This window comes from Trichophyton verrucosum, assembly GCF_000151505.1.
Source record: "Trichophyton verrucosum HKI 0517 chromosome Unknown contig00019_1.f1.exp, whole genome shotgun sequence".
Lineage (NCBI taxonomy): Eukaryota > Fungi > Ascomycota > Eurotiomycetes > Onygenales > Arthrodermataceae > Trichophyton > Trichophyton verrucosum.
The window spans coordinates 47,858-74,868 of record NW_003315622.1 but is presented as its reverse complement, the minus strand read 5'-3'; the positions used below and the strand labels follow the sequence as shown (position 1 = coordinate 74,868).

Sequence of the window (27,011 nt, the reverse complement as noted above, 5' to 3'; positions counted from 1 at the left end):
AATATGATGCCAGAATTGATTGTATCAAGGCACATATGGGCAAAGTACGTACAACGAAGACGTGCCAATTCTGAGGCTCAATGTACGCAGCGTAATAAAACTCTTCCAGGGCCTTCAACCAGATATAGCACATGGGTGTCAATAGTGGTAATAATAAGGGCATGCTGGCATCCCCGAAATATTGAGAACAGCCCTGTTCACTTCCCTTCCTGTGTAACCTTAAGCGGGCACAACCCCTGCGCATGAATAGGGATAAACCAGGACGTGTCGGGGAAACCTCCTTTTTCTTCCCCGATGGAAAATTCCGCGATTTGTTCCATTGTTCCTGGGCGATCTCAGCCGAAAGGAAGAATGTTTATCAGAGAAAAGGTCGTATCGTGGGATCTGTCGCCGATCATTATCAGGGAAACAATGGCTACCACGTGTATATAGAGCAGCATATCTTCCATGTTTCTCTCTTTTTCCGAGATTTGACAACTGTTTGCTTGATACCCGTCTCTTCGCATCGCTGCATACTCCTTTTCAAGAAGGGAGGACACAACAGGCATTATCGCTGTCCAGAGTTCAGATCTGGAATATGGACTCCGAAGAGGGGGTTAGTCAGCTCGGATACCCGCACACACTCACTAGAGCAGGGCGTCCTCTTTCGACATCTCCGCTAGCCTTCTCCATTTCGAGGGGAGCAGGGAATGAGGGTGCTGTGCTGGAGTATAGCGGACGGGACTTATAGGGATTGTCCAATCTCTCTCCCCTGCTTAACGACGGAGGATCTAACCAGATGCGGGCGCCGACAGGCACGACTTATGTCTGCCTCCCAGCTCACTGCTGCGTATGCAAGGGTAAGCGGTGATGCGCCTTGGGATGGAGGAGGAGGACAGCAAACAAGAAGAAAGAAGCAAAGAAGTTAATCAAAAAGAAGCGGCTCTGCGCGAAAATCGTGCTCGGACCATTCGGGATAAGGTTATTCCCTTCCTTCGCCCGAAAGAGCGAAAAGTGGGTCGAGGGCCCCGACGCCCTTTCAACGACTTCGATATCGGACAAATAACATATCAACCAACAATAATAATACTTGACAGAGGTAGCAAAGGCACCAGCCAACAGCAGTGCCGGCTACGGTGTCAACAACAGGAATAATAACGATGTTGATAATAATACACGGCAACTAAAAGTGGGTTGGATGTGGGTTGCTATTATTGGACCACCAACAACAATATACCCCTGGTCGTTACCAGATTCGCGGAAAGCGAGTGCCATAGAGGATGGCTTTTAGCGAACGAAGCAAGCTGGTGATAGGCTAGCCTCGCTGTGCAGGGCCACTGGCTTCCGCTACTGATAGTAGATATAGCCATGCCTGGTAGGAAAAACAGCGTAACGTTGTGCTCTGGTTGCCTGCTCTCCTGCAATGCAACCTTCCGTGCCTGACATCATTTACAACCTTGCTGCTATCCGTGTTCTTCGGATCATGGTGTGGGACATGGTGCCTGGTGCCTGGCGAGCCGCCGCCGATGTACTCCGCTCATGACATCTCAGTCTAACGAGTACACTATCCGTTTCGAGTCAGTTGGTCCATAGGACCCTCAAACTAGGCCGGAATTTGAATACTTGCATATCGGTTGGGGCTTAGTTGCCTCGATAAACTGTTATACCAATTGTGATAATACCCCACCTGATATCCAACGGTCAACTTTCAACGGCAAAATTCTCTAGGCTTTATGCCGAGTAACGCCATTGCCTCGTGATCGCTGCTGATGTATTACCATCACAGCATGGAAATTCGTGCATGGAATGGAAATTCGTGCATGGAATGTTTAATTACACGCTCCCATCGGGGATCCCCCTGAAAGTAATGCCGTTTAACGTGGTGTGGTACCGGTTCTGTCCACCTCAACCCATACCCATGTTACTATTATTCTCCTACCCGTGAGTCTCTCGATACGGTGAGAATGAGTCGGAGGCTCAATTCGGTCAAATTCCACTTGGCTGTAAACTCACGATCTTGGGAGAGTTTGGCTTGGCAAATTTATCGCTAGATATAACATAGCCATTGTGTCGCAGTTCACTTGCCAATGGCTTCTTATCCATCTGTTGTTGTTTGGCCCTATCCAACTGCTCGCAGGCATTTGGCCCGCATCCATTCATTGCAGTCAATCTTGACTTTACACTCGTTGTATTGAGGCTGTGTTCTCAGTGTCGTCCTGTATACTGAGTCTGGAGCCTTCCGTTATCCCAATATATATATTTATATACACACTCCTTTCTGCAGTATATCTCCCTTTTTTTTCATAACTCAGTCACTCGTTCGACATGGCTCTTCCCAAGACAATCATGGCATTTATTGCCTTTATATCTTTGCTCGTTTCTACTACTTTTGCTATGGATGTGTTCTCTACCACTAACGTCGTCACGTACTGGGTAAACTGCGTCCTTCTACCCCCCATACCGAATTTTACTAAGTATATATGCATCTACAGGGCCAGGGCCACAACCAAAAACGTCTCTCGCACTATTGTCAACAGGTTGAACATGATATAATTGTTATTGGCTTTGTTAATGTTTTTCCTGACCAAGGCAAAGGTGGCTGGCCGGGAACAAACTTTGGAAACCAATGCTTCATGGGTACCTACATAACACCAGCGGGGGAAGAAACGGAGCTTCTGAGCTCATGCCACAAAATTATAGAGGATATACCCATTTGCAAGGCAGCAGGGAAGACTATTATGCTTTCTCTAGGCGGCCAAGCCGTGGATGGCTCCAAGACATACAGCGTCAAGACCAGAGAATCTGCTGTTTACTTTGCAGACTTCCTTTGGCGCGCCTTTGGACCCGTATCTCCTGAGTGGGATGGCCCTCGGCCCTTCGGCGATAATGTTATAGATGGATTTGATTTCGACATTGAAGCTAATGGTGGCGCAAGTATGTCCAGATCCCCTTTACACCACCCGTTTATCTTGACTTTCTACTGACTGCTTTACCTCTTAGACTACGAGTACATGGTCGAGCGTCTGCGAAGCAACTTCGCTACCGACTCATCCAGACAGTACTACCTATCCGCCGCCCCTCAGTGCGTTCTCCCTGATGGAAACCTCGGCAACGTCATCAGTAGCTCAGCGTTCGACTTTATTTTCGTCCAGTTTTACAACACCCCCAGTTGTTCCGCCTTTAACTGGGCTCAAAACCCCTCCAAATCCGGATTTACCTTCGACTCATGGGTTCAGTTCATCCGCAAGGGCGCAAGCCGCAATGCAAAACTCTTCATTGGCCTTGTTGGTGACCACACCAGGGTCTCGCCGCACGGGGAATATACCAAAGACGACAGTAATTACCTCGCTCTCCCAGATGCTGACAAGCTCATCAAGGCATACATGAACAAATATCGTGCCAATTTCGGTGGCGTTATGATCTGGGATGCTCTAACTTCAGATGAAAACAAGCTCGTCACAGGAACCTATGCTTCAAATATTAAAAGATTACTACTTAACAACGACCCTTCTCGACCAACAACTACCTCCAAGGCCATGAGCAGCACGAAGACTTCCATGCCCACGACTACTTCGATATCCACGGCAACCACCAGCACTATCTCTTCAACTTCAAAGATTTCTTCATCCACTGGGCCTATCCCTACAATGACTACCTCCACTAGGAATACTTCATCTACAGCAACAAGATCTTCCACCATGGCTACACCGTCAACAAGCCCCAGCCCTACATCATCTACTTCTACCACCTCCGGGCACCAAAACACCACAGCTACAACCACCGAAACTGAGACCCAGACAAGCAAAACCTTCATTACTACCACTAGTATCTGGAGCTCTGGTACCGGGATTGGCACTGGTACTGGGATCCCAACCATCACCACCACCCCAAGATACCCAAACACTACCTTCACTAGTGACACTACGGGTAGTCCCACGATGTCCGATACTACTATCACGCTCACTACCACCTCTTCCATGCATCAAAGTTCTGATACAACTGTGACTATTCCAACCTTTACTACGACGCCTGTCCAAACATCGGACATCAGCATATCTATGCCAAGCGGAATAACAACTTCTTCTAAGCATCAATCATCCGAAATAACCATACCTGGCCCACCCCATATGTCTACGACCATAGTTTCTCCTTCACCGACTAAGCCTGGACATTCTACAACAACAGCCATCGTTACTACTACATTCACCTCCGTCTGCCCTACCGGAATTACTACTGTCACGACGACCTATACCACAATTTACTGCCCAGAAGCAACCCCTATGCCGACGGCGGGTAACTCTTCACCACCTCCTGGAATGGAATGGACCACCATAGTCACCACTTGTACCAAATGTTCTTCCACCTCGGCAATTATGACAGTTACCTACCCAGTCACCGTCCCATCAGAGCCCGTGACTCCAACACAAGTGCCAGGGACACTGCCCCCGCCAGGAGCACCAGGTACTGGCTCTGGAATTCCTCCACCAAAAACTCCTAACAACGAGCCAGGAAGCCCAGGCACTCTAACCGGCATTTTCCCTCCAAAGCCAACCATGTCAGTTCCCCCAGAAATGGGTGGCGATGGTGGAGATACAACCCCAGTTTACACTGGTGGAGCTGGAGTCGTGTCGCCATCATTCTCGGTCGTTGTTATGATATTGGGTGCAATTGTATATCACATTATGCAATAATGCTATGGATTAACCCAGGACTTGGCTGGAGTGGTGGATGGAGATGCAGCTGATCGAGATGTTTTCCCTTTTCTTCTCTTCTGATTACAACTTTTCTGGATTTTGAACGTTGGATGGACGATGAATAATTTCTCTCATTATATACATATATGTTGTGTTACGTGCTTTCTACTTGCAATAAAATAACTAATTCTACGTGTTTTTGGCTGGCCTGATTTTCCTTCAACCTCAATTCCAAGGATACTGCCATCTCTCCAATAGTGCTGCTCAATAATCGCAGTCCTCTCTCGATGGCCCATAACTTGCCTATGCCTCAGAACGTGCGGAGCCCATAAGCTACGGCCAATCCCTCGTTCTCCCCACCACGTTGAAAGCAGAAAGGGCCCCAATAAAATATCTTCCCACCCTTTACCGGCAAATCGCCCCGAGGAGAACTAACAGTTAAGCTTATCTTTCCTTTTTTTCGCCTCCCGTGGAACCGCTAGGTACATTAACGTGCAGTAACTGTTTGTACCGATGGATATCTTCGGGGATCGAGATAACCTTTCATCGAGCCATCACTCGTCAATGGGTTGTGGTTCGGCGTATCATGATGCTACTGGCATATGAAGATGTTTAATGTCATGGGTGTGAGGAAAAACTTGCCTTTAGCCGGCTTGGCTGTAGCGATGAGATACTTTGCCGGGCCGCGTTACAGCTAGCTATCGGTCATGATGCGTAGTTAAATATTTCCAACTTGAAAGGCGATAAGAAAAATGCAACATCGACCACCGCACAGATAAATGGGTGTTGATAGAGGAAATAATGTGACGATGCGTCATTATTGGTCTAGACAACTGAAGCCGTTGGTTGAATTGGTGGATTTGGCTAACTAACTAGTTTCTAGACTCCGTTCGCGCATGGAGCCCTGTGGGTCGGCGGAGAGTCAGCTCGAATTTGTGTAAGAAATGTCTCATGGGAAAAATAAAGGAGAAGAGCACTCATGTGTAACGGAGTTCTCCTTATTTTTCTAATAATAATTCAAAACAACAGGTACAAGTCTAATTTCAGGAACGAAAAAACCAAATATCAAACGAAAAAGTAGGTATCAAAATTGATAAGTGAAAGAATCAGAGGTTAAAAGGTATGTACAATCTATCCAGAAACAGCGAAAAAAAGACCACCTTCCAAAAAGAATCACTGGAGGATATAAATTAGCGAGGGTGAGGGAAGGTGGAGGCCCGCTCAACATGAATAATCGGAAAAATTGTCTCTTCTCACTCCCAGCTCCGATTCCACCTCACATTTCCCCATTCGTAGCCAAGTTTTTGACAGACATGGCGTTAAGTGGCATGCATCCCGGGAAACAGAGATGAGCGCTTTTTTTTGGTTTTTAGATGATACATCAGTCGGTAGAAGATAAGCTGTCGCCGAGTTGCTTAGATATAAGGAGTTGGGATGGCGGTTGGGAAGTGGTAGGTGCCGGATGGAGCGACGGTGTCGGTGACAGTGCCGGTTGGGTAAGGCAGAGTGCCAGTTCCGGTTGGGATTGGGATTCCAGTGCCGGTGCCGGTAGGCATAGGGACGCCAGTACCGGTTCCAGTGGGCGTAGGGACACCAGTGCCGGTTCCAGTAGGAATGACAGTGAAGGTGGTGCCAGTTCCGGTTGGGACACCAGTGGCAGTTGGCAATGGCAGATCAGTGCTGCTTGAGAAGTTGAACATGTTGAACCAGTTGAAAGGTCTGGCGGAGACGGCGCTGGCAAGGCCAAGGAGAATGACGGCGGAGAACTGCATTTTGATGAAGAGGGAGGGTTCTTTTATTTTATTTTAATTTTTTTTTAATTTTCGGCTGTTCCTGGATTAATATTTGCACTGGAAGAGAAAGAAGAAAAGAATGAATGGACCTTTTGATAGAGGTGAAGCCTGTTCAACTATATCATCAGAAAGTAGAGAGATGAGAGAAAAGGGAGGGAATGGGGAGATTATTATATAGACCGAAAGGAATATACTATAGAGCTCCCCGGGAGGCCAGGGGGAGTGGGTATAGTAGCTTGTGGACCACACAGGGTACCTGATATAAGTCCAGGGCAAACTCCTCTGATAGGACCAGATATCTGAGTATGGGAGCACCGTGGAGGCTGACTCGTCATGGCAAGCCCTGCGCGCCCATAACCATAACCAACTGGAGGAGCCGTGGTTACTTTGACTTAAAGTTGGGTGGGGGTACGGAACTTTTGACCAAAACGCGCAGCCTCGAGTCGAAAGGCCATGGTAGCTCCGTTCAAAAGAAAGAAGATTGCGAAGATCTTCTTATCACAGACCACGGCTGGGGGACTCGTAAGTGAGAGGAGGCCAGAAATTGCCTGCTCCTGTGAGTAGTCTTGCCTACAGCCCCACAGGGGGAGGAGCAATCAGAAGGCGTCAACCACCAATCCTTTAATGGAGCATTAATGTGTCTAGAATCGTGCAATATCCCGTCATCAAAGACACTTGCTTGCCTCTTCCTTGCCGAATAGGCATGCACAAAGAGGTATGGACGTCTGACACAGCAATGCAAGGCCAAATGTCAGCAGATAAGTGTGAATACGCGGTGACGCAGCCGACTCCGCACCACTACGGTCCCATGCTTGGGGTGAATATTCAGATCAAGAGAGCCATCCTGGGCCTCTGCATGCTGCAGATGATTGTTATTTTCATCGGGCCAACAATCAACCACTCCTTGGGCCTGCGGTATGTCCGTGTCCAAGCAGAAACGCTGACAGGATTGGTCCTGGTTCCTGGTTCCTGGGGGGGGTTCGCCGGCCGATCAGCTCGTCTTTCTTCTGAACGATACGGGGAGATTGGACGGCGCAAGCTTTGGAAAGGCGAAAGAAGAGGCGTGATCCTTGCTGTGCAGCAGAAGATCACTGCTCTCGGTGCAGTTTTATGTCCACTATTCGCCAGCGCCTTTTGTGCTCGTCGCCGCGCCGACTTTGCATGAGGTTGACAAATTGACGTTCGTGACGATGAAACAAGGAGGCCAAAGGCGGTGGAGCAGCCGCGCTTGGCAGAATTCTTTCAACTTCTTCCGCCGACTTCAACTTCAACTTCAACGTCAACTTCCAACGACATAAGTACATCAAAGAGCTATATGCAGGCAGCAGCTGCGCCGACTGCCGACGAGGGCGGACGCCTTGCCAGTACGTGCCCGTCGCGGTGGGTAGGATGAGCGTGTGGAATCCTCAGCCCGGGTGAAGAGATTCTCAAGGATCGTCTCTTGGAGTGGTACTTCACACCGCACGCCATGGCAAGGCAAACCGGACCCCAAACCCGCGGTAGGCTTCGGAGGATAATGTCAGCGCAGGATTACTGGATGGGTGACTTGATGATGACTGTCGAGTACCTCCCAACGAGCAGCAGATCCCGCCATTAACTCACGTCTCGTCCAGGAACGGGACAGGTCACTGCTATGCCTGACTCGTCGAATCCAAGGCAGTCTCCGCAGCAGATCTGCAAACATCCTGATGATCTTTCTGTTAATATTCCTTGTCATCATTCGGGATACGACCACTTGGAACAGAGCAGAGGGAGTAAGAAACCTTGGAGGACTGGAGAACAGATAGGAAAAGAAAAAAATCCGAGAGATCTCGAGGCTGTTGTCCTACATGATAGACATGAGCCCAGGAGGCTGAGTTTTCTTTTTATATCGTCGGCTCGCAACCGTTTTGAGTGGTTCCTCAAGGCTTGCGCCTTGCGCGCGTGTATTCGGCCGTGAGACAGCCACTTTCCTTACTTAGTCGCGCGCGCCGAGGTTTAATAAACCTGGCCACTTCTCCTTCAATATTAAGGCTTTTGGCGTGATGCTGGCGGGGGTTAAGTTTCCTTTTCTCCTGACATTTAGACAGCCGGACAGGCAGGCCTAAGAAACAACCGGCAAACTTATGCAGAGAGCGGCATGATTCGTTTTTTTAAGGATGAGATATGGTTGCATCCGCGGCCCGGACAGAGTTTGAATAGGTTGTTTCTCCCCGTTTTATCCCCACACTCACGAACATTCGCAGGACGTTCGATGATATTACTCTTAGATAAGGGCTGGTATTTAGCGGCAACTAGTTATCTCGTCGAACATCACGGCATTGAGTTCCCTGAAGGGCAGCAATGCATTGCTTCATGCCCGGAGCCCACAATTGAAGTATATTCTAATATTGCTCTTAATATGTGGTGATGATATCTATACATGGTCACCCCTGCCCATCCACATGCGTCTCTTCATTAAAACGCCGGATATGACCTACAGGCCGTTCAGTCTCCTCTGTCTGTGGGAAAGAAAAAAATTCGATTGCGGGTTTCCACTCACTTTTAGACATTATTTGGGGCCATATCGGATGAATGACGCGTTAAGAGGCTCCATCACCCTTCTCGTCGGATACGGAGTTACATGATCCTAATATTAGAATCAGGTAGTACGAGCAGCACGCCCAGTGTACAAAATGTATCATGCGTGAAGGCACAATCGAGATAAGTCAAGAGGATAGGCGTCTTTTCTCCAATGGTCCTCATTCGTATATCTCGAGGCTACCTACGGCTCATCTGGTCCGCGGTGCTTGGTTATTCGCCGGGTTTGCCAGGGGAGAGTGTTGGAATCACCACGGGTTCTGCTGATCATAGCTAGGGTTGGCTTCCGGGAAGTCAGGTAAAAGTAAAAGCGGAAAAAAATATAGTAAATATACGCAGATAACATCTCTGCTGTCCGTTCGACCGGTGTATGGGAGGTAGTATATAAGATTCTTCAACGAGGATCCCTGCATCACAGCTTCTTTGCTCCTTTCATTTAGTCGTGATTCATACTTGCCCGCTTATCAGCCCTTCTCTACAGCCAGTTTAGGACACTTTGTCCGTCTGCCTCTTCCCCGTGTGGCTCCTCCTCGCTTTCGTTTCTCACTATTTGCTTGACTTGTGTCTCCAGAAGCTTGTTTCTCTTCATTGTGTTGTTGCTTCCCACTTGATGGAATCACAATCTCCACACAGAACATGCGCAAGTTGGAGTCGATAATGCTGGACATTATCGGATTGCTGGGCAATGCTTGTTCGCTGACGCCCTTCTTCACCTCCCGGTCTTTCTTTTCTTCCCCATATTTTTTCTCTGTTTGAGCAACTATTTCTGGTTTCTTCACATGCTCTTGCTCTTGTCTCTCTTCCTCCTTCGCCCTAGCTTCCGTCTTTTCATTCTCCTGCTCATCTTCCTTTCGGGATTCCCGAGGCTTCGTACGGACCCGCCTTAACCTCGTGCTCTTGAGGGTAAGTTGCCTGTATTTCGGAGGTCGTCCTTTTTCTGCCGTTTTCTTTGCAGGAATTGCTGCAGGTAATGTGATATCCTTCGGCCCAGCGGCTTCGCTAGATTCGCGGGGTTTCATCCCGATGCATGGCTGGGAGTTGACTTTGTCAACCCACTCCATAATGTGTGCCGTCTTTTCAGCAGTCAGATAGCGTCGCATGGCCGACATTTTGCTCATAATGACTTTATCCCCACACAAGAGAAGGTTAATAGGTAACGGAAAACGGATAAAATGAGTGTGAAAGTGCAGTGCCCTGCGAAGATCATCGAAGAAGATGCAGGATAAAAAAAAAAAAAAAATTGAGACTTGCTATCATGTCAGTGCTGGCGGAGAGCTAGGTATTGAGGGGTAAATTGCTGTGTCGCGGGTAAACTGAAGCATCGCATGAAAAATGACAAACGAGTGAACGCTGCAAAAGAACGTAGCAGAAAAGAATTGAATGGCCGTCGTGAAGTGAGGTTGTTTGAGCGTCTGAGATGTTCGAGTCTCGGAAATGTCATCGAAGCGCGTGCCGCAAGTTAGACGCGACGTCACATGGCACAAGCGCGTCTCCCTAAACAATGACATCACCCTCCCCTTTACCCCTTTTTGGTGCCGTTTTTTATACCTTCTTATTCTATTTATTATATTTTTTCTGCTAAAGGATATTCGAAACGAAGATAAGTAGGAAAGCGGGTTGATGCCGGATTCATTACACTATATACGTATTACTAAAGGGTTATGTGCAGAAGACAGCAATAGGAAATGCACCACAACAGCCTTCCCTGGCCAGATAAACGCCTCGACTTGATAAAAACGCTCAAAACCGCAGGTCATGAAGACATCAAATGAGAAAGCAAACAAGAGGTCTATGTAAGCAATCCTTTTATACCTTCACAGTCAAGAGAAAAACAAATGAAAGTTAACTTTTCAGTCCCAATGGCGTCGTATGATAGGCTTTGCTGGATCCCAGGGCCCGATGACAACATTTTTATACCGCTGGAGACTGATGAGCCACCAGCTACAACAGCCCATTATTAAGGCGGTTGACGGGCTTCCTATGAGGATACCAATGATGGCACCCGAAAGACCCCCTCTCAGCGTGATGCCAACAGATGCACTAGCCAACAGAACCAAGGCTACAGTGAGTGCCACATGTCCGCGCCACGAGTAAGACCGTAAATGGCGACGAAAGACAGGAAAGAGTCCAAAAACTTCTATTGAGAAGAGGGTAAGGCTGAAGACGTGAGAAGTAGACTTTAGGCGGGACGCGAGCACGGTGGATGCCATCAAAGCTGCATTGGTGGAAAGAGAGGCGGGAAAGTTGGCAGTAGCAGCACCGCCAACGGGGGTATTTTTCTCTTCAGATCCGTAATCAAAGAAAAAGATGTTGATGGCCATTAGCCAGCAGCTCATAGCCCAGATTGAGTCGCTGGTTGTTGATTTGGTGAGTGATTTAAGTATGGGGCTAAGGCCACGCAAGGTGCAGAATATTAATAGGGCGGATTTCACGGTGGTGAACATTTGTCGGTGTCGTGATGCTATAAACGCTGCTGTTGGCGAGAATGCTTGTAGTGGTGATGGCGGAGTAGTTGCACCAGAGGACTTGGTGCAAGAGGTGTCTGACTTGGACCCGAGTGCGCAGTCCGCAGGGTTCAACGAAACCGGGGATAGTGAGAGAGTAGCAGATTGATCTGAGTGCAAAGATGTTGCGGAGGTGCTGATGGAGTGAGAGCGTGTTCCTGAACCCGAATCTGAGCCTTCTCTGCTGGGTACGCTGCCGACACTAGACGTATCCAGCGACAGTCCAAGACCACCGTTCACATCGTTTTCCTTCCCATCCAAGCTCTCCGAGTTGCTGCAGCTGGAGGTAGAGTGGTTACGAGCAGCTCCACTAGACTCCTTCAGTAGCTTCATAGCTTCCATGGCCTCTGCGGCTTCCATGCCCTCCTTTGCAACCCAGTAGTCCCAGAGTACCCAGCCGAGGACGGTGCAAATACTTCCCCAGCTGACCACAGTTATCGGGTTGACACGCTCCTGGAAGATGACAGTAAAACAGCAGACGAATATAATAACGGAGCAGACATGCTGTACGATGACGGTGAAATCAGCCACCAGCGGCCAGAAATCATACGGTTGGAGCCGAGGGTTTCGCTGTAAATGATCGAGAAACGTCTCAGTGTCCGTATAGTTATCAGGATCTATATCAAAAATAATCCGTTAGTATACCCGGTTCTTTGGAATCTAGCTGAAGGGCTGCGGAGCGTCATACAAGACTGCTTGACCCATAAAAGCTTCTTCCACTGTCCCTTTCTTTTGCGACGACCTCGATCTCTCCGGCGATCCTTGACAGGGTTCGACTCCAATCCAGGCACCGCAGGCGGAATCCTCAAGGCCGCTACCGCCGCTGGAGTCGCAACACTCCTGTTGAGCAGCCGCGCGGTCTCGTTCGTGGTATTTCCGCCATCTCTCCTAGCGCCTGCAGCTACGTTCCCCGGACGTAGCCTCGGAGGCGAAGTGAAATAAGCGTCTTCCGGCGCAAGCCTGCTTGGATCCGGCGAGAGGTATCGTACAGGCCGAGATTTGATACCAGCGCGATTCGGATGTGTCTCGACGGGGACTGGGGGCGGGACGGGAGCAGCGAGCGTAGGTGGTGAGTTGGGCGGCTGCTGCGACTTGAGCGAGGGAGTCGACGGGCGAGGCGAGCGGCTACTAGCCATGACAGGCTCCAGGGGAGAGCGGAGATGCAGTTCGTCACCGTCTGCTCATGGCATGGCTGTCGACAAGAGCAAGCCCTTCAACTGTCTGTCTGTCTGTCTGTCTGTCTGTCTGTCGGGTTGTCTTTTCCGCCTTGCCTGCAGCTTTTTCGCCCCGACGTGAAGTTCTTGATATTTCCCGATTGGGGCAAACGTCATAGTCACGTGATGATATCAAATTAAATCTCCTATTCTTTGGCTGTCGATCGTTGCTGATAGCGAGCGGACGGGGCTGGGGATGGAGATAGGGATGGAGATGGGCTGTGGATAAGGGGGGCCTATGGAGCGATGGAAGAGATAGATGATGTATATTTATACACGAGACGTATATATCTATAGAGCCTAACTGGGCTAAACTATGTCTCTACGTAGGAAACTGGGTATGGATAAAAAGGGGCTGGCGAGCACGAGGACGGCATGGATGCCAATCCCAATCTAGCCGGATAATCCTTCTCTCTGGTTGAAGCGAGCTGCTGTGGCATTCTCGACACTGTTTCTGCGACCCCAATGCTGTGGCTGGCGCTTGAGGAACGCCCCGACGGCACCCAGATAGCCCTCATGGCGCAGGAAGTAGGCCTGCTTCTCTCCCTTGGACCAAAATCTAATAGCATAGGAAAGGGTGTTCATGGTCTGGCGGTGGCCACGGATGAATGAGCCTCCAAAGTATATGTGTTTGATCTTGTGTTTTTCAGATTGTAGATATGCGATTTGCCCGATATTATTACTGTTGCTGTTAGTTGACCTGCTGACCAGAGTAAGGACTGGTTTTTGAAGCACACGCACCTTATAGCAAATAAAAGACTCTGGCTCATGTCTTCGTGGGAGAAATGAGAAATGTCCTGCTCTGAAGTCGGCGATTCGCTGCCGCTACTTTCAGCATTCCGTTCCTCCAGCCGCTTCAGCTTGAGGACCTTGCCAAATGTACTAGCAATGGCCGTGCTCTTCAACCCGATCTTGCCGTAGTCTGTGCCGTAGATGTCGCCCACGAGCATGTCGACTCCGCTGTTATCTCCTCGCTCGGCCATGGCTAGCATCTCATCGAAGGTTCGAGCACCGGTAAGGAGGGCCATGAGCCCCCAGAACGTCCCCCCGCCAAGTGAAGTTCCGCCTACTCGCTCGAACTGTCGAGGACCGGAGACCTTGACCATGGAGACACCGGAGCCTATGTTCACCAGCAGATATGGGTATACGTCCGCCCTGGCCTCAGCAAACTGCATGGGGGTTGTCTCGCTGTATGTAAACACCTCGTTCGGGATCTCCGTTATAAAGAAGTCGAGTCCTACACTCACTCGTTAGCCCAAGGTTCTCTCCAAATGGCATATGGCAAGAAAGGATCACATCACACACCTATGATCAGGCACTCCATCTCGTCCTCCCTTAGCACGTTAACCCCCAGCGCATCCTTGAGCATGTCGTAGAACTTGTATGCGCCTCCACCGGTAGCCATGACACAGAGCTCGTACGGAGCCGAGCCATTCCTCTTCATATGGTTCTCCTTCAGCTTCTTCAGGAAATCTATACACAGCTCTATCCGGCTTGTCTCGAAATTTATAAAGTTGAGCCGACCACCGCTGCCAGACTGGCTTATCTCGGGAGAAAAGTAGACGAGCTTCGCCAGGGTTCCGCCAATCTACACAGTCAACATCAGTATTCACTGCCATCACACAGTATCAGAGAGCAGAGCAGACTCACATCGACGGCCACATGGCTGACCACGTCTGTGTGGTGCGGGAGGCGAATATCCTTGTGCTCGTAGTGGACGCCGTCGGCATCGTCGCGCCCATGGGCAGCAGCCCGCTCCTCGTCGTCCAGGATAAAGGCACCCTTGACATTGATCTTGACCGAGCCCGGGTTCGAGATGGTCTCGCGCAGGCGCTCAACAGAGACATCGTTCTCCGTCTGCGCTCGCCGGCGCCGCGAGGCAGCGGACTCCACACCCGCACAGGATCCTGGCGCGGCAGACATGATGTTTCGGGGGCAGACGGTGGTGCGGTCGCATGGGCATTGAGGCGTCCTGGCTCTGGCTCTGGCTCCGTCCGGGGGTCCTTTTTATTCCTGCTCGCTGGCTCCTCGGGCGGCGGCGTCTTTGTTGCACCTTGGAAGAGGATCCGAGGCTGTCGTGCCCACGCTTACGGCGTAATTCTCCTTCTGCGCCTTTTTTTCCGCCGAGGATCAACTCGACCGCGCTTCCGGACAGTTAGTTAACTTAGCCTCCTACCTAACTACTCCCTACCACCGGCGAATATCGACGTCGACTATCTACAGCTACTACAGCTACTACGGCCTTTCTCTACGAGATAATGCTGTGACTGCGGTGAAGATGGCGGCGACGGTGACTGGGCGGAGTTTCCCGGGCCAAAGACTCGCTTTCTGCGCGGGTGAAAAGTGCCTGCCACGGCGCTGGCTGTTGACAATTTGATACCATGGACGACGGCAATGCCGGGCTTGAAGAGAACAAACAGCTTCAAGATACCAGCTGCAAGGGTGATACCGAGCTCTCATGATGAAGGGAATCCTGCTGGCGCTGCTTGTCTGCGTGGCAGAGGCGCACATCATCTTTAAGCATGCGCCGCTCTCCTGCGATCCTATCCTGCCGGCATTCCAGGGCTGTCTGCGCGGCCAGCGGTGCTCTCGGCACGGGCAATGTGAGAGCAGTCATCGTCCAGAGGATGAGATCCAGCCTCCCCAGCTTGATGCTACTGTTGAGGTCGTCCAGAGAGACTCGGAGATTCAGTATGCGCCAGGCAAATGCCGTGGAGGCGCCGGTGAAGGAGAGGCCGGCATAGCGGTAGACTGCTTCATGAAACATCCCTCGCATCTGATTGATGACGGCGATGTGGCCCAAAAAGCTGCTCGTCCGTACCTACGAAGGCCCTTCTGGCGTCCCCATTTCCGCCCAAAGCCAACGGTGTCTATCACCGGCACTAACAGAATGAAGCTCCCTGCTTCAACTGCTTCCGCTACTCCCACTAGCACCATTCAACCCCAACCTTCTCAGCCGTCTAGCCCTACCGGAAATGTTACCACTGACGGAACATGCGGCTCAAGCCATGGAGATACCGTCTGCGGAGACTGGTCATTTGGCCCCTGTTGCTCTCCCTATGGCGTACGTACTACCACTTTCTACTACTGTTTGTTTGTTCGCTGACCAACCGTCCCCAGTTTTGTGGTAACAGCACTGCCCACTGCGGGCTGGGATGCCAGTCTGGCCCATGCATAAACGGGCCTGCGTTGAAACCGATTGCTCCTCTAAGCTACCATCCATTCAAGATTCCCGGAAAGTTCACAACCGTCGGGAGGTCCGGAGTTCCTGCCATGATGGCCATCCTCATGCCTAACGGGAAAGTCGTTTTCGCGGACAAGATCGAGAACTATACAGAACTAATTCTGCCCAATGGACAGTTTGCTTATTCCTCGGAGTATGACCCAGTTACCAACGAAGTTGTGGCCTTAGAATACAAGGTATGTCCTGGTTCACGCATCGTCCAGTTCTGTACTAATAATTGTACAGACGAATGCATTTTGTGCTGGTGGAACCGTTCTAGCTGATGGTCGTGCTCTGTCTGTCGGTGGGAATGGCCCGCTGAACTTCATAGACCCAACCGTCAAAGATGGGTTTAAGGGAATCAGATATCTCGAGCGCAAGTTTGATGACCCAAAGGGTGAAGAAGGATGGATCGAGCCTGGTCACACTTTATCCACCGCCCGCTGGTATCCCTCTGTACAGACTATGCCTGATGGGAAAATATTTGTTGCCTCTGGCAGCTTAAACGGACTGAACCCGACTAATTCGGACAATAACAATCCCACATATGAAATTTTGGACCGCGAAGGTTATCCCCATGGCGACAGCATAGTCATGTCTATCTTGGAGAAGAATCAGCCTTATTACATGTACCCTTTCCTTCACCTTCTCAAGGATGGAAATCTCTTCGTCTTCGTTTCAAAGTCTGCCCAGATCTTCAATGTCGAGACAGATACCATTGTCAAGACGCTCCCAGACCTTCGTGGTGACTTTAGGACCTATCCGAACACAGGAGGAAGTGTCATGTTCCCTTTGAGTTCTGCCAACGGATGGGAGCCTGAAATCATGATATGTGGAGGAGGCGCTTACCCTGACATCAATAGCCCTACTGATGCTAGCTGCGGACGCATAAAGCCCCTGTCCGAGAATCCAACCTGGGATGTTGAGTCTATGCCTAGTGGAAGGGTCATGGTGGAGGGTACGTTGCTACCAGACGGCACAATTATCTGGTTGAATGGCTGCAGTCGCGGTGCGCAAGGATTTGGCATCGCAAAGGACCCAGTATATGACCCCTGGATATATAACCCCCGCGCTTCCAATGTCGAACGCTGGGCCGTGGGTGGGTCAAGCACAATTGCACGCATGTATCACTCCGTCGCCTTACTGTTACTAGACGGAACAGTGATGGTTGCAGGATCAAATCCGGTTGAGCAGCCTGTGCTTGTTCCAAACCCCAAGGACCCCAAGACAGCATACGTTACCGAGTTTCGAGTTGAAGTCTATGTTCCACACTATCTCAGCGGCAAGAAAGCGGATCAGAGGCCACTTAATGTTATTTTGTCCAGCAGACATCTAGTTGCTAACGGTGGAAACTTTACTGTAAAGTTCAACGTCCACAAAGAGGCCATTGAGCTCCATGTTGTTCTCTACCAGGGTGGATTTGTCACCCACTCACTGCACATGGGCCACCGAATGCTTTACCTCGATCACACAGGCTGGAAGGCTGGTCAAAGTGAGCAGGTTATTGAAGTTACCATGCCTCCTGACTCGAATGTTGCTCCTCCTGGTGCCTACGTTATCTATATTGTTGTGGACGGAGTGCCTAGTATGGGCCAGTTTGTCATGGTCGAGAACCCCATGCCGCCTGGTGATAAGCCCAAAGGAGACAAGCTCAATGGAAAGCAGACAGGCATGCAGGGGAAGCCGGAAAAGCAGCAGCCCGATAAACCAGAGGATAACAAGAAGATCGAGAACGGCGGTGACGTGCCCAAGAATGACACAAGCAAAGATGACAAGTTGGACAAAGGCAAAGAGAAACAGGGTACTGATGATGGAAAGGAGAAGGGTGGTGGGAAGGAAGAGAAAAAAGACAAGGAAGACGACAAGTACGAGGAAGATGATGATGACATGGAGAACGAGGACTAGAAAGAGTTTCCTGATCGTATGGGTTTATGTGAATATTGCTTATAGTTGACGAGTCCGAAAACCGAATATGTTACCTCACAAATAAATACTTGACTCTATGAATCGTATGATATAATGAATATCATTTTATCTACCATGTCATTGATTAATCTTGGAGTCTGGGTATTAGATACCCCTTGATAAAGTGTTGGCGCTTGGAAAAGGAGAACCATGACTAATACTTATTCTACTACTCTTAACTGTATCACATGATTTTACTATGCATGACTAATTAATACTTGCCCTTTTTAGGAAATTTACTGCTTATTAATAGATTACAAGCAACCATACACAATATAACCAAGCTTACCACATTCGACCAATAAAAAGACCCGTCTACTTCACCATCCCATACCAAAAATACAATATAAAATATCCCAAAAAGGGCCATCAAAAACACAACCACAACTACAACTTCATCTTTTTGTATCTTTTCAAGGTCCAACTTTTGCTATTTTATCGTGCGAGTAACTAGTGGTTGATATATTGAGATACCAAAGACAGGAAGATATATATGGGTGATGTGGGATTCTTCCATCCCTGCCAACCAGGCTGATACCCGGCTGGAGAGCCACCCGCTGCTCTACCAACTATGGATATCAGATGTCAGATATCAAAATATCAATACCTCCCTATGAGGATGAACATATCAATTAGAGCATCCATGAGCCGCCCAGGGATAACTATTTATACCTGGTACCAGTAGAGGCCATCAGGAACCTGCAGCATCCCGTCCATGTCTTTCTCCTGGTGGTCTGTTTGCATATACATCTATCTCCCTTTATGCCAGCAGGCAGAAGCAGATGTAGCTATCCATGCAGCCAGGAAATGAGAAGCAAAAGAGATTCTCAAGTTATAATAACTAGGCTTTCGTCTTGTCTTTTTCTGCATGCTGCTCCCAAAGATGCCAAAATTGAATGATATCACACCCTTCCTCTGTCATGTCCTCTTCTATATCTTCTATCACCACCCGCATTGCGTCCTCTTCTGCTCTCCAGGACAGAAACTGTGCTTTGTAAGTGAAGAAATTTGCCGCTTCTCGGCGAAGGATATAAAAAAGGAAGAAATTTCTGCTTCTTCTTCTTCTTCTTCTTCTTTTTTCTTTTCCTTCTGTTATTGTTTTTCTCCATATTGTGTGGACTTTCTGTGTTTCTCAGCTTCTTCATATTTTATCACCCTGACTGTGTCCTCTACTGGAACACCAACTCTGCATCAGATACTGAACCAGGTTTGGCTCTCGAGGCACCTGCTGTACTTCTTTTTCTTCGGTACGTCTTCAGTCTCCTTGCCTGAGTTGACCAGTTTGACGCGTCTCGAGGGCTGATTTCACCCTTGATATCAGGTATCAGCGCGTGTAACAGCCCACCGTCAACATGTCTGTTGCTAGCGCTACAGAGGCTATCGTCATGCCTCCAGGACCGCTCGAGGACATGTCTAATGTCGCCGACGCTCTTCCTGAGGCCGAAGAGGCGGCCGCCATGGCTCGCGAGAAGGGCTGGGTTGTGCCTCAGCGCTACAACTACGAGGCTTACAACGCTCTGAACCGTGATGACTATGCTGATGCGTTGCCATGGGCGTCTAACTCGGCCAAGTATGAGTGGAAGGAAGAATATGGCGATATTGGTCCTCCAAACGAAGAGCTTGAGCAGATGCTTTTCAAGGATGAGTATATTCCTCGCGTTGGCAAGTTACTTGAGAAGTATGTCTACCCGCGTATCACTTGGATAATCTACGTCTTTACCTTGCTGACGCTTTTTATTGTTGCAGCATTCGCCAAATCCAAGTCACTGCTGAAACCACTGAGCGTCCTGATCCCATCAAGAGTGTACGTACCAATTATTACACATATATGTGCGGTGCTAACACGTATATAGTTCGAGGATGCTGGCTTGCATCCTATCATGCTAAACAACATCAAGCTTTGCGGCTATATTGTTCCTACCCCTGTTCAGGCCTACTGCATTCCCGCTGTCCTGACTGGTCATGATTTGATTGCAGTCGCTCAGACTGGTATGATAGACATTTATATTCACGTTTAAATATATCTCTGACAGCATTAGGATCTGGAAAAACTGCCGCCTTTTTGATCCCTGTCTTGTCTAAGCTTATGGGGAAAGCGAAGAAGCTCGCTGCTCCCCGTCCGGACCTGGGCAACGGTTTCAACGAGAGCTTGGATGCCGTTCGAGCTGAACCACTTGTCCTTATTGTTGTTCCAACCCGTGAGTTGGCTACCCAGATCTTTGATGAGGCACGTCGTCTCTGCTATCGCTCAATGCTACGCCCATGCGTTATCTACGGAGGTGGGCCTAGTCGTGACCAACGCATGGAGCTCCAGAAAGGCTGTGACATCTTGATTGCTACTCCCGGTCGCCTTATCGACTTTATGGAGAAGCCCAATATTCTTTCTCTCTGCCGCGTTCGCTACACCATCATTGACGAAGCCGATGAACTTCTCAAGTCCGACTGGGACGTCGAGTTTACTAAGATCCTTGCCGGTGGAGGTATGTATCGCGTCTTGCATATTGATTTATGAGGTACTAACGCGTACATAGATGTTAATGAGGATGCTGATCATCGTTATATGATGTTTTCTGCCACCTTCAACAAGGGCTGTCGTCAGGTTGCTCGCAAGTTCCTGGCCAACGACTATGTTCGAATCCGCATTGGCCGTGTTGGCAGCACTCATTTGAACGTCACTCAGCAAGTATGTTACGCGCCTCTATAATTATTTCATTGTCACTACTAATAGAACATAGTTTGTTTGGGCTGAAGAAAACATGAAGAAGAAATGTCTCTACGATCTGTTGATGGCTATGCCTCCATCCCGTACCATCGTGTTTGTCAACAACAAGACCCAGGCTGATTTGATCGATGATTTCTTGTTCAACATGGGATTGCCTAGTACTTCCATCCACTCGGACCGTACCCAGCGTGAACGTGAAGATGCCATGTTAGTATTCGATGCTTCTTTTTGCATATAGTTATACTGACATCCAGTAGCCGTGCCTTTAAGACTGCAAAGTCTCCAATTCTGATTGCCACCGCCGTCTCTGCTCGCGGTCTTGACATCAAGAATGTCATGCACGTTGTCAACTACGACTTGCCCTCCGTTAACCACGGCGGTATTGACGAATACATTCACCGCATTGGTAAGATATCTTCTTCCCAATACAAGTCCTTCTAATGCTAAAATAATGTTACAGGCCGCACTGCGCGTATCGGCAACCCAGGTCTAGCTACCTCTTTCTACAACGACAAGAACTCTGATATTGCTAGCGACCTGGTCAAGATCCTCGTCGAATCTAAGCAAGTCATTCCTGACTTTTTGCAGAGCGAAGTTCCACCAGACGGTGTGCTTGACTTCAACGACGATACCGATGACGAAGCCGGTAATGACGACAATGCTGGTGACGATGGCTGGGGCGCTGCCGCCCTTCCTTCAGTTGCTGCAGGCTTCGCTGAGGCTGCTAATGGCAAATCTGAGGCAGAGACCCAAGGTGGTTGGGGCAGTGGTCCTGCTGATGGTGAATGGTAAACGACGGTTCATGCCGATACCACCATTACCAGTGCTATCCCTTTTGCATCGTCTCGTCAAGCCCGGTTTCGCTTGATCCATTTCCATCAGCCAACATGTCCTCTTTCCAACGCATAACAACACAAACAAATTATCAGAACAAGTCCCTTAACTACTAAACACCAACAAAACCAACCAAAAAAAATATCGGCCAGACTTGTTCATATATTCTTACCCTACAACTATACACCATGGATACCGCCCTGCCGGCTTAAGTCGTCTCTCCCGCTTACGCTTGTTGCTCCCTTACTTAACTGCAGTCTACGTCGCCTTGTTTATGTATAGGGAGCAACAAGTTCAAGTTGCTGGCAGGGTGGTGTCCATGGTGTCATACAAAATACCAAAAACATCTGTTATTTCAGTGCTCTAACTCTAAAAAAAAAAAGAATAGAGAACAACTGCATGATCTAGGTTGCTAGTTAGGTAGTTAGTTTAGGATGCAAATCCAGACTCTTTCTCTATCATATGGTGTTCTCAGTGAATGTTTCAAATATACGTTATTCTCTTTGGTTGATCAACAAAAACATGCCATCTTTCCGGGGATCGTCAACCTAGCTCAACGAACTAACTAACTAGCTGAACAGGGGATCCCGGCCGAGACACTACAACATCTTACCATCAACACTCAACAGCCCATGATCGACAACTAAAACCCACTGTACTATATCAATTATAGGCATAGTATTTTCCTATGGATGATGCTTTCTACCTGGGCAGTGCCCCATCAGCTCTTTCTGCAATGAAGAGTCTTCCTTCTGAAATCCAGTCAAGATTCCAGGCTTGTGGATGGGATATCAACAACCACTTCATGCAATGAATCAATATCCAGCGCTGAAAGCCCTTGCAAAGCATTAACTCTTGGTTACCCTTATCATTCAGTGTATATTCAGGTTATTCGGTATATCTAGCAGATAGTGAATCGATACCGCCCACAATGGGGCCATCAAATTGGTTCCAACTCCTGGCATCAATGGCCATCAGCAGCGTCATTCTGATGAACGCCAACTCCTCTCTCGCCGCTCCTGTTGCAAAGTACGACCCCTTGGTGATCGATACGTTCCGTAGCCCTGAAACCAATGACCTCGGATTCTGGCATGGCGTTGACGAAGGGATGCCCTCTGAATATGGCGAAGATTTCCTACGCCTTTCCCCCACAAATGCCGATATGAACTTCTATACCCAGATAGCCACCAGCTGTCTCGACATGACCGCCTATAAAGACTCTTATCTTCATGTCGTCTTCAAGGGGTCAGATAAGTTCACTATCAGTGTAACGCAGCATAATGCGGAGTGTGATCAGGAGAGGGCACCGTTCCCTGAAACATGGGATTCGGTCGAGGCCTCGCGATATTCTAGAGGAGGTCATATCTATGTTCCCCTCTCTCATTTCTACATTGACTTTATGAGACCCAACTCGATTGGTTTTCACGGCTTCTATACGAGAAAAGATGTTACCTTGTTCAAGGTTGAGATTGTTTCATCCCTTCCGAAGGGTATAAAGCTACCCGACAAGCTTCCGACTGGCACTCTGGCATTGAGATGCAAGAGACCGAACTCATTTGCCTTTGGTATTGATGACGGACAGCCACAATATGCTCAGGAGGTCATGAAAATGATAGCTGAAGAAAATATCCTAGTTACCTTCTTCACCGTCGGTAACGGGTTGTTAGATGAGGCTGCAAACTTTACAAATGTATACAAGGATATGTTGGACCGTGGACACCAGGTTGCTCTTCATACATACTCCCATCCCATGTATGTGGCTTCCTGGACATATCGACAGAATTCAAGTTGACGATATATAGGATGGAAGGCCTGCCAACTACAGAGAAGATCGATGAAGAATTTAAAAAGAATATGGAGGTTTTCAAAGAAAAATTAGGCATTGAGAGTAGGTGATCACCGTTTATGTATTCATTTTATCACTAATTAACCCTTGATAGGTCGCTATTTTCGTCCTCCCTTCGGCAATGTGGGCGCTCGAACTCGACAAAGGCTTGCAGCCTTGGTTACTGACCCATACATCATCAACTGGAGTGTGGATATTGAAGATTGGTTATGGGCTGGCTCTCCAACTCCTGAGAAGCAACTGGAGGCCTTCAAGAGAGACTTAGAAAAAGGTGGTGATATTGCTGTCATGCACTATCTTAATCCTACCACTATCTCCTACTTCAGAGAAGTATTCCAACTAGTCAAAAAGTCTGGGAGGCGCATTATGCGTGTTGATCAGTGCATGGAAGACCCATCTGCGCCACCATTGAAGTAAAATTCAGGGACATTGTCATTACACTCATAGATTTGGAAGACGATACGGCTGGGGAACTATCATTAGCTAAAGAGACCGGACCACACTTATTTTTACCTACCACAATTATAGAAGATAAGTAATCAAAATGCTATACCAAACACTGAACCTCAACGGAATATTTATATAACTACACGGGTGAAGTATAGCGAACATTTATATCCGATACATATTGAATCCACGGTGCCACTCCCTGTCTACTTCGATTCGTGGGATTTTCTAAAAGTTTCAATCATCTCAGTATGCGCCTTCTTCAACTCCGGAATAATCAAACTCTCAATTTCAACTTCAGGCTGGGGTTGAGCCGTGCCTCCACTAGCAGCAACGCTCCCCTTTCTCATTCTCGTGGTTGACTTTGGAACGCGAACCCACTCCAATCCAAACTTGCCGGTCGTCTTGTCCCGACTCACAAATACAACCTCCCATTTTCGAGTTGACAGCAGGTTACCAATAACCATATGATGTGCATATCGTTGTAACGCTTGCTCAGACTTCGATATAAGTAAATCAGGATCTGTCTCAAGCTTGAAACTGACCACCATACTGCCTGTCGGTGCCCAGCCATCAACCAGCCGGTGCAAGAACTTAGGAACGGGGTCAAGGTCGATAATTAGCTTTTTACCATGCGTTGGGGGCTTTGGGTCATTGAATCCAGTATAGATCGTGTCGGGATCAATATCAGAATTCGCCTTTTCCGTTGACTTCTCTTTATTGGTAACCGGTTCATTGGATGATTGGATCTTATGTTCTACCATCCTATCACGAGGGATAAAGAAGTCGGAAACGGCAGCGGCAAGATAAAAAAGGGCATTGGGCCCGAGAGGTTTCATCAGGTTGGCAAGTGATCGGAGTTCATACAGGTATTCCGTCACCGTAACGAAGGGAAGGACAAGTAAGAGGTTGTTATCCTTCGCATATCGGTACTGTCGCAGAACCTTGCGCATTTCATCCTGGTATTCAGATCGGACAATAATAGGACCGTCTCCATTATTATTGGTGCCTGAAGAATCAGAAGAGGAGGCCCCTTCATCCATAAAATCAAGGAAACAATTGGTTGAATGGCTGAAATGTCTCGAGTATGGAAGTAAGCTGAACTGTCGATGTAAGAAGATCACTGCATATCCTTCTTGCAAGAAGTACTCTGCAGAAGTAGCTCCACGGGTACCAGCAGAGAAGTTATCCACAAATCTGACGGTCTGTGTCTCAAGGGGTACTGTTGTTCCCCCGGAGGTGACTAGAACCAATCTTCGGCCCGTCTGGACATGTCTATCTATGAACTCCTTTGCCAGGTCATGATGCTCCTGCAACGAGGGGGGTGGCGGATTGATTTTAAAGTAGTAAGACTCGGCTTCCTCCGGGGTCAGAGTCTGCGTTGATGAAGCTATATGAGCTGCTTGAGACATGAGAGCGATGGTTTATATAGTCCAGGATATAACAATAGTTGGTACGGAACCGCCAAACAGAGTGGCGACGTCAAACTCGGTGGATGTACTGTAACTGCTGTTTAGTCCTCTTTGTCTCCGTCTGTAGTTATTGGAAAGATGATGGTTCCTCCTCTTCGGCGAGTTCTTTATATATAGGCGATTTATTCTTAGCGGTTCCAGATCCTACTTTGTATATCTTGTCATTGGCGGGGCACGGCAAAAGGCCGTCGGGGAATGCGACCGTAGGACACTCAATAGCGAAAAAAGAAGAAAATTCTCACAGCGAACCCAGCATGCTATCGCAATAAATGACAAAGATTGTATATTAATTACTGACAATAACTGAATGTCCTCAAGTCTTGCTGGATGTTTTTCTGGAGGTTTGGATTACTTTTTTGGGACGGCCGGCATTAAAGTTATGCCTCGGCTAATTCACAGATGTGATTGCTGACTAAGCAAGAGTTTACTGGTCTGGGAAAAGGGGCAGGAGGTTTAGTATAAAAGGCCTTTTGATATTGTTGATAAGAAATAGACTAAAAAATCATGAGAATCGTAATGAGCGTACTCCACACTTCGTTGACAGAGTGCAAGAAATTGGCAAAGAGATTTAGTCATGCAACAACCGGTTTGATGCATAACTAGGTCCTATAGCAACTCTGGACTGGTATGTCGAAAGGGCGTTTAACCGAAATACCGAAGTAAATGGATCCTAATTTCAGCAGCAGAACTAACGTTGCGAGATAAGTCAGCAATCATAGCTGGTTCAGAACATACTCGCAACCTGATAAACACTCACCTGCCAAACGCCGTTGACAAAACATCCAACAAAGCACGGAGTTCTATCGCAGCAGCCTTGGGCCCTGAACTGATTGGAGGCCCCAGATTCGCGGATGGCGGAAGTGTACTCCTTGTGGAGGTCGTGATAGGCTTGCTTGTAGTCCGAGTCCACGATGTCAATGGAATTAGAGGAGCATGTTGGTTTAGCAATAGCAGCTCCGGCGAGGATGGTGAGGATAGCAACAGAGAACTTCATGGTGGGAAGCGGGCTTCGACTGGTTGGAAAGTGGTAGTTAGACCTTATTGTAACTTGCTAGGCAATGCGATGGGTTTCTTTGGGTTGGTGAAATTTTCTTCGAGGGGGGCCGAAGGTCCTATTTATGCCTTTCGTGACGCTGCTGGCCGACGACATTGTTATGTGGAGGTGTATCTGCTCTCCAGATGAAGGACACGGGTTGATTGGGTATGTACCGTGAAGATTCCATATCAATATTGACGTATCTAAAAGAGACCCCGCCTCAAACAACAATGCAATGCATGATGGAAAGACATGGAGTGCTATAGATTCGTCCATCTACCGGAGGAAATGCATGGTGTTTACTGCCTTTCAGCTAGCCACCCGTTCGAGTGCCAGAAGGGAGGGGATAACCGGCTTGCTTTCCTAAAAGCATATCGGAAAATCGAATATCATTAGGCTATGGGTTTAGAGATGCATAAGCTCTATGAGTCCAAATCAAATTGGTATCTCCGCCAAGGTCAAAGGCAATCAATCAATAGTCTTTTATACCTAGATATTCAGTCCAATATCTCAGGACATGAGATTGGTGGGTTATCGGAGATGTCAAACCTAGAGGAAAACCGATTATTCGTACAGTTCCAAAGCTCCTTCTTTTCCTCTAGTAAGGCTGAGGTCAGGGTCAGGGTTTGGCTTTAGTGGGGTTAGTTAGGGAGGAAAAGGGGATTGGGGGGAGTACGCGGAACCTTAACCGCTACAAGATGGGCATTCATGAATGAGGCTATT

The 27,011-nt window shown here is 48.4% G+C and overlaps 9 protein-coding genes across 9 annotated transcripts; 4 read left to right on the top strand and 5 right to left on the bottom strand.

Moving 5' to 3' along the window:
• Positions 1 to 2,304: 2,304 nt before the first annotated feature.
• Positions 2,305 to 4,670, top strand: TRV_00229 (class III chitinase ChiA1; the record flags this gene model as incomplete). The annotated part of the gene is made up of 3 exons (XM_003025543.1): positions 2,305 to 2,412; positions 2,472 to 2,913; positions 2,980 to 4,670. 3 exons carry the CDS (start codon positions 2,305 to 2,307, stop codon positions 4,668 to 4,670), a joined length of 2,241 nt encoding a protein of 746 aa, XP_003025589.1.
• Positions 4,671 to 6,088: 1,418 nt separating this feature from the next.
• On the bottom strand, positions 6,089 to 6,445 carry TRV_00228 (uncharacterized protein; the record flags this gene model as incomplete). The annotated part of the gene is made up of 1 exon (XM_003025542.1): positions 6,089 to 6,445. The coding sequence occupies one exon, from the start codon at positions 6,443 to 6,445 to the stop codon at positions 6,089 to 6,091; it is 357 nt and encodes a 118-aa protein (XP_003025588.1).
• A 3,044-nt stretch (positions 6,446 to 9,489) lies between these two features.
• TRV_00227 (uncharacterized protein) lies at positions 9,490 to 10,134 on the bottom strand (the record flags this gene model as incomplete). Its single annotated transcript, XM_003025541.1, has 1 exon — positions 9,490 to 10,134. The coding sequence occupies one exon, from the start codon at positions 10,132 to 10,134 to the stop codon at positions 9,490 to 9,492; it is 645 nt and encodes a 214-aa protein (XP_003025587.1).
• A 741-nt stretch (positions 10,135 to 10,875) lies between these two features.
• Positions 10,876 to 12,665, bottom strand: TRV_00226 (uncharacterized protein; the record flags this gene model as incomplete). Its single annotated transcript, XM_003025540.1, has 2 exons — positions 10,876 to 12,146; positions 12,218 to 12,665. 2 exons carry the CDS (start codon positions 12,663 to 12,665, stop codon positions 10,876 to 10,878), a joined length of 1,719 nt encoding a protein of 572 aa, XP_003025586.1.
• Positions 12,666 to 13,136: 471 nt separating this feature from the next.
• TRV_00225 (uncharacterized protein) lies at positions 13,137 to 14,666 on the bottom strand (the record flags this gene model as incomplete). Its single annotated transcript, XM_003025539.1, has 4 exons — positions 13,137 to 13,431; positions 13,485 to 13,980; positions 14,049 to 14,331; positions 14,394 to 14,666. The coding sequence occupies 4 exons, from the start codon at positions 14,664 to 14,666 to the stop codon at positions 13,137 to 13,139; spliced, it is 1,347 nt and encodes a 448-aa protein (XP_003025585.1).
• A 538-nt stretch (positions 14,667 to 15,204) lies between these two features.
• On the top strand, positions 15,205 to 17,871 carry TRV_00224 (uncharacterized protein; the record flags this gene model as incomplete). The annotated part of the gene is made up of 3 exons (XM_003025538.1): positions 15,205 to 15,807; positions 15,864 to 16,163; positions 16,213 to 17,871. The coding sequence occupies 3 exons, from the start codon at positions 15,205 to 15,207 to the stop codon at positions 17,869 to 17,871; spliced, it is 2,562 nt and encodes an 853-aa protein (XP_003025584.1).
• A 928-nt stretch (positions 17,872 to 18,799) lies between these two features.
• On the top strand, positions 18,800 to 21,445 carry TRV_00223 (uncharacterized protein; the record flags this gene model as incomplete). The annotated part of the gene is made up of 9 exons (XM_003025537.1): positions 18,800 to 19,178; positions 19,306 to 19,609; positions 19,678 to 19,735; positions 19,785 to 19,920; positions 19,971 to 20,411; positions 20,463 to 20,614; positions 20,667 to 20,860; positions 20,911 to 21,059; positions 21,114 to 21,445. The coding sequence occupies 9 exons, from the start codon at positions 18,800 to 18,802 to the stop codon at positions 21,443 to 21,445; spliced, it is 2,145 nt and encodes a 714-aa protein (XP_003025583.1).
• A 973-nt stretch (positions 21,446 to 22,418) lies between these two features.
• On the top strand, positions 22,419 to 23,750 carry TRV_00222 (uncharacterized protein; the record flags this gene model as incomplete). Its single annotated transcript, XM_003025536.1, has 3 exons — positions 22,419 to 23,239; positions 23,290 to 23,375; positions 23,488 to 23,750. The coding sequence occupies 3 exons, from the start codon at positions 22,419 to 22,421 to the stop codon at positions 23,748 to 23,750; spliced, it is 1,170 nt and encodes a 389-aa protein (XP_003025582.1).
• Positions 23,751 to 23,986: 236 nt separating this feature from the next.
• On the bottom strand, positions 23,987 to 25,192 carry TRV_00221 (uncharacterized protein; the record flags this gene model as incomplete). Its single annotated transcript, XM_003025535.1, has 1 exon — positions 23,987 to 25,192. One exon carries the CDS (start codon positions 25,190 to 25,192, stop codon positions 23,987 to 23,989), a length of 1,206 nt encoding a protein of 401 aa, XP_003025581.1.
• Positions 25,193 to 27,011: the final 1,819 nt, after the last annotated feature.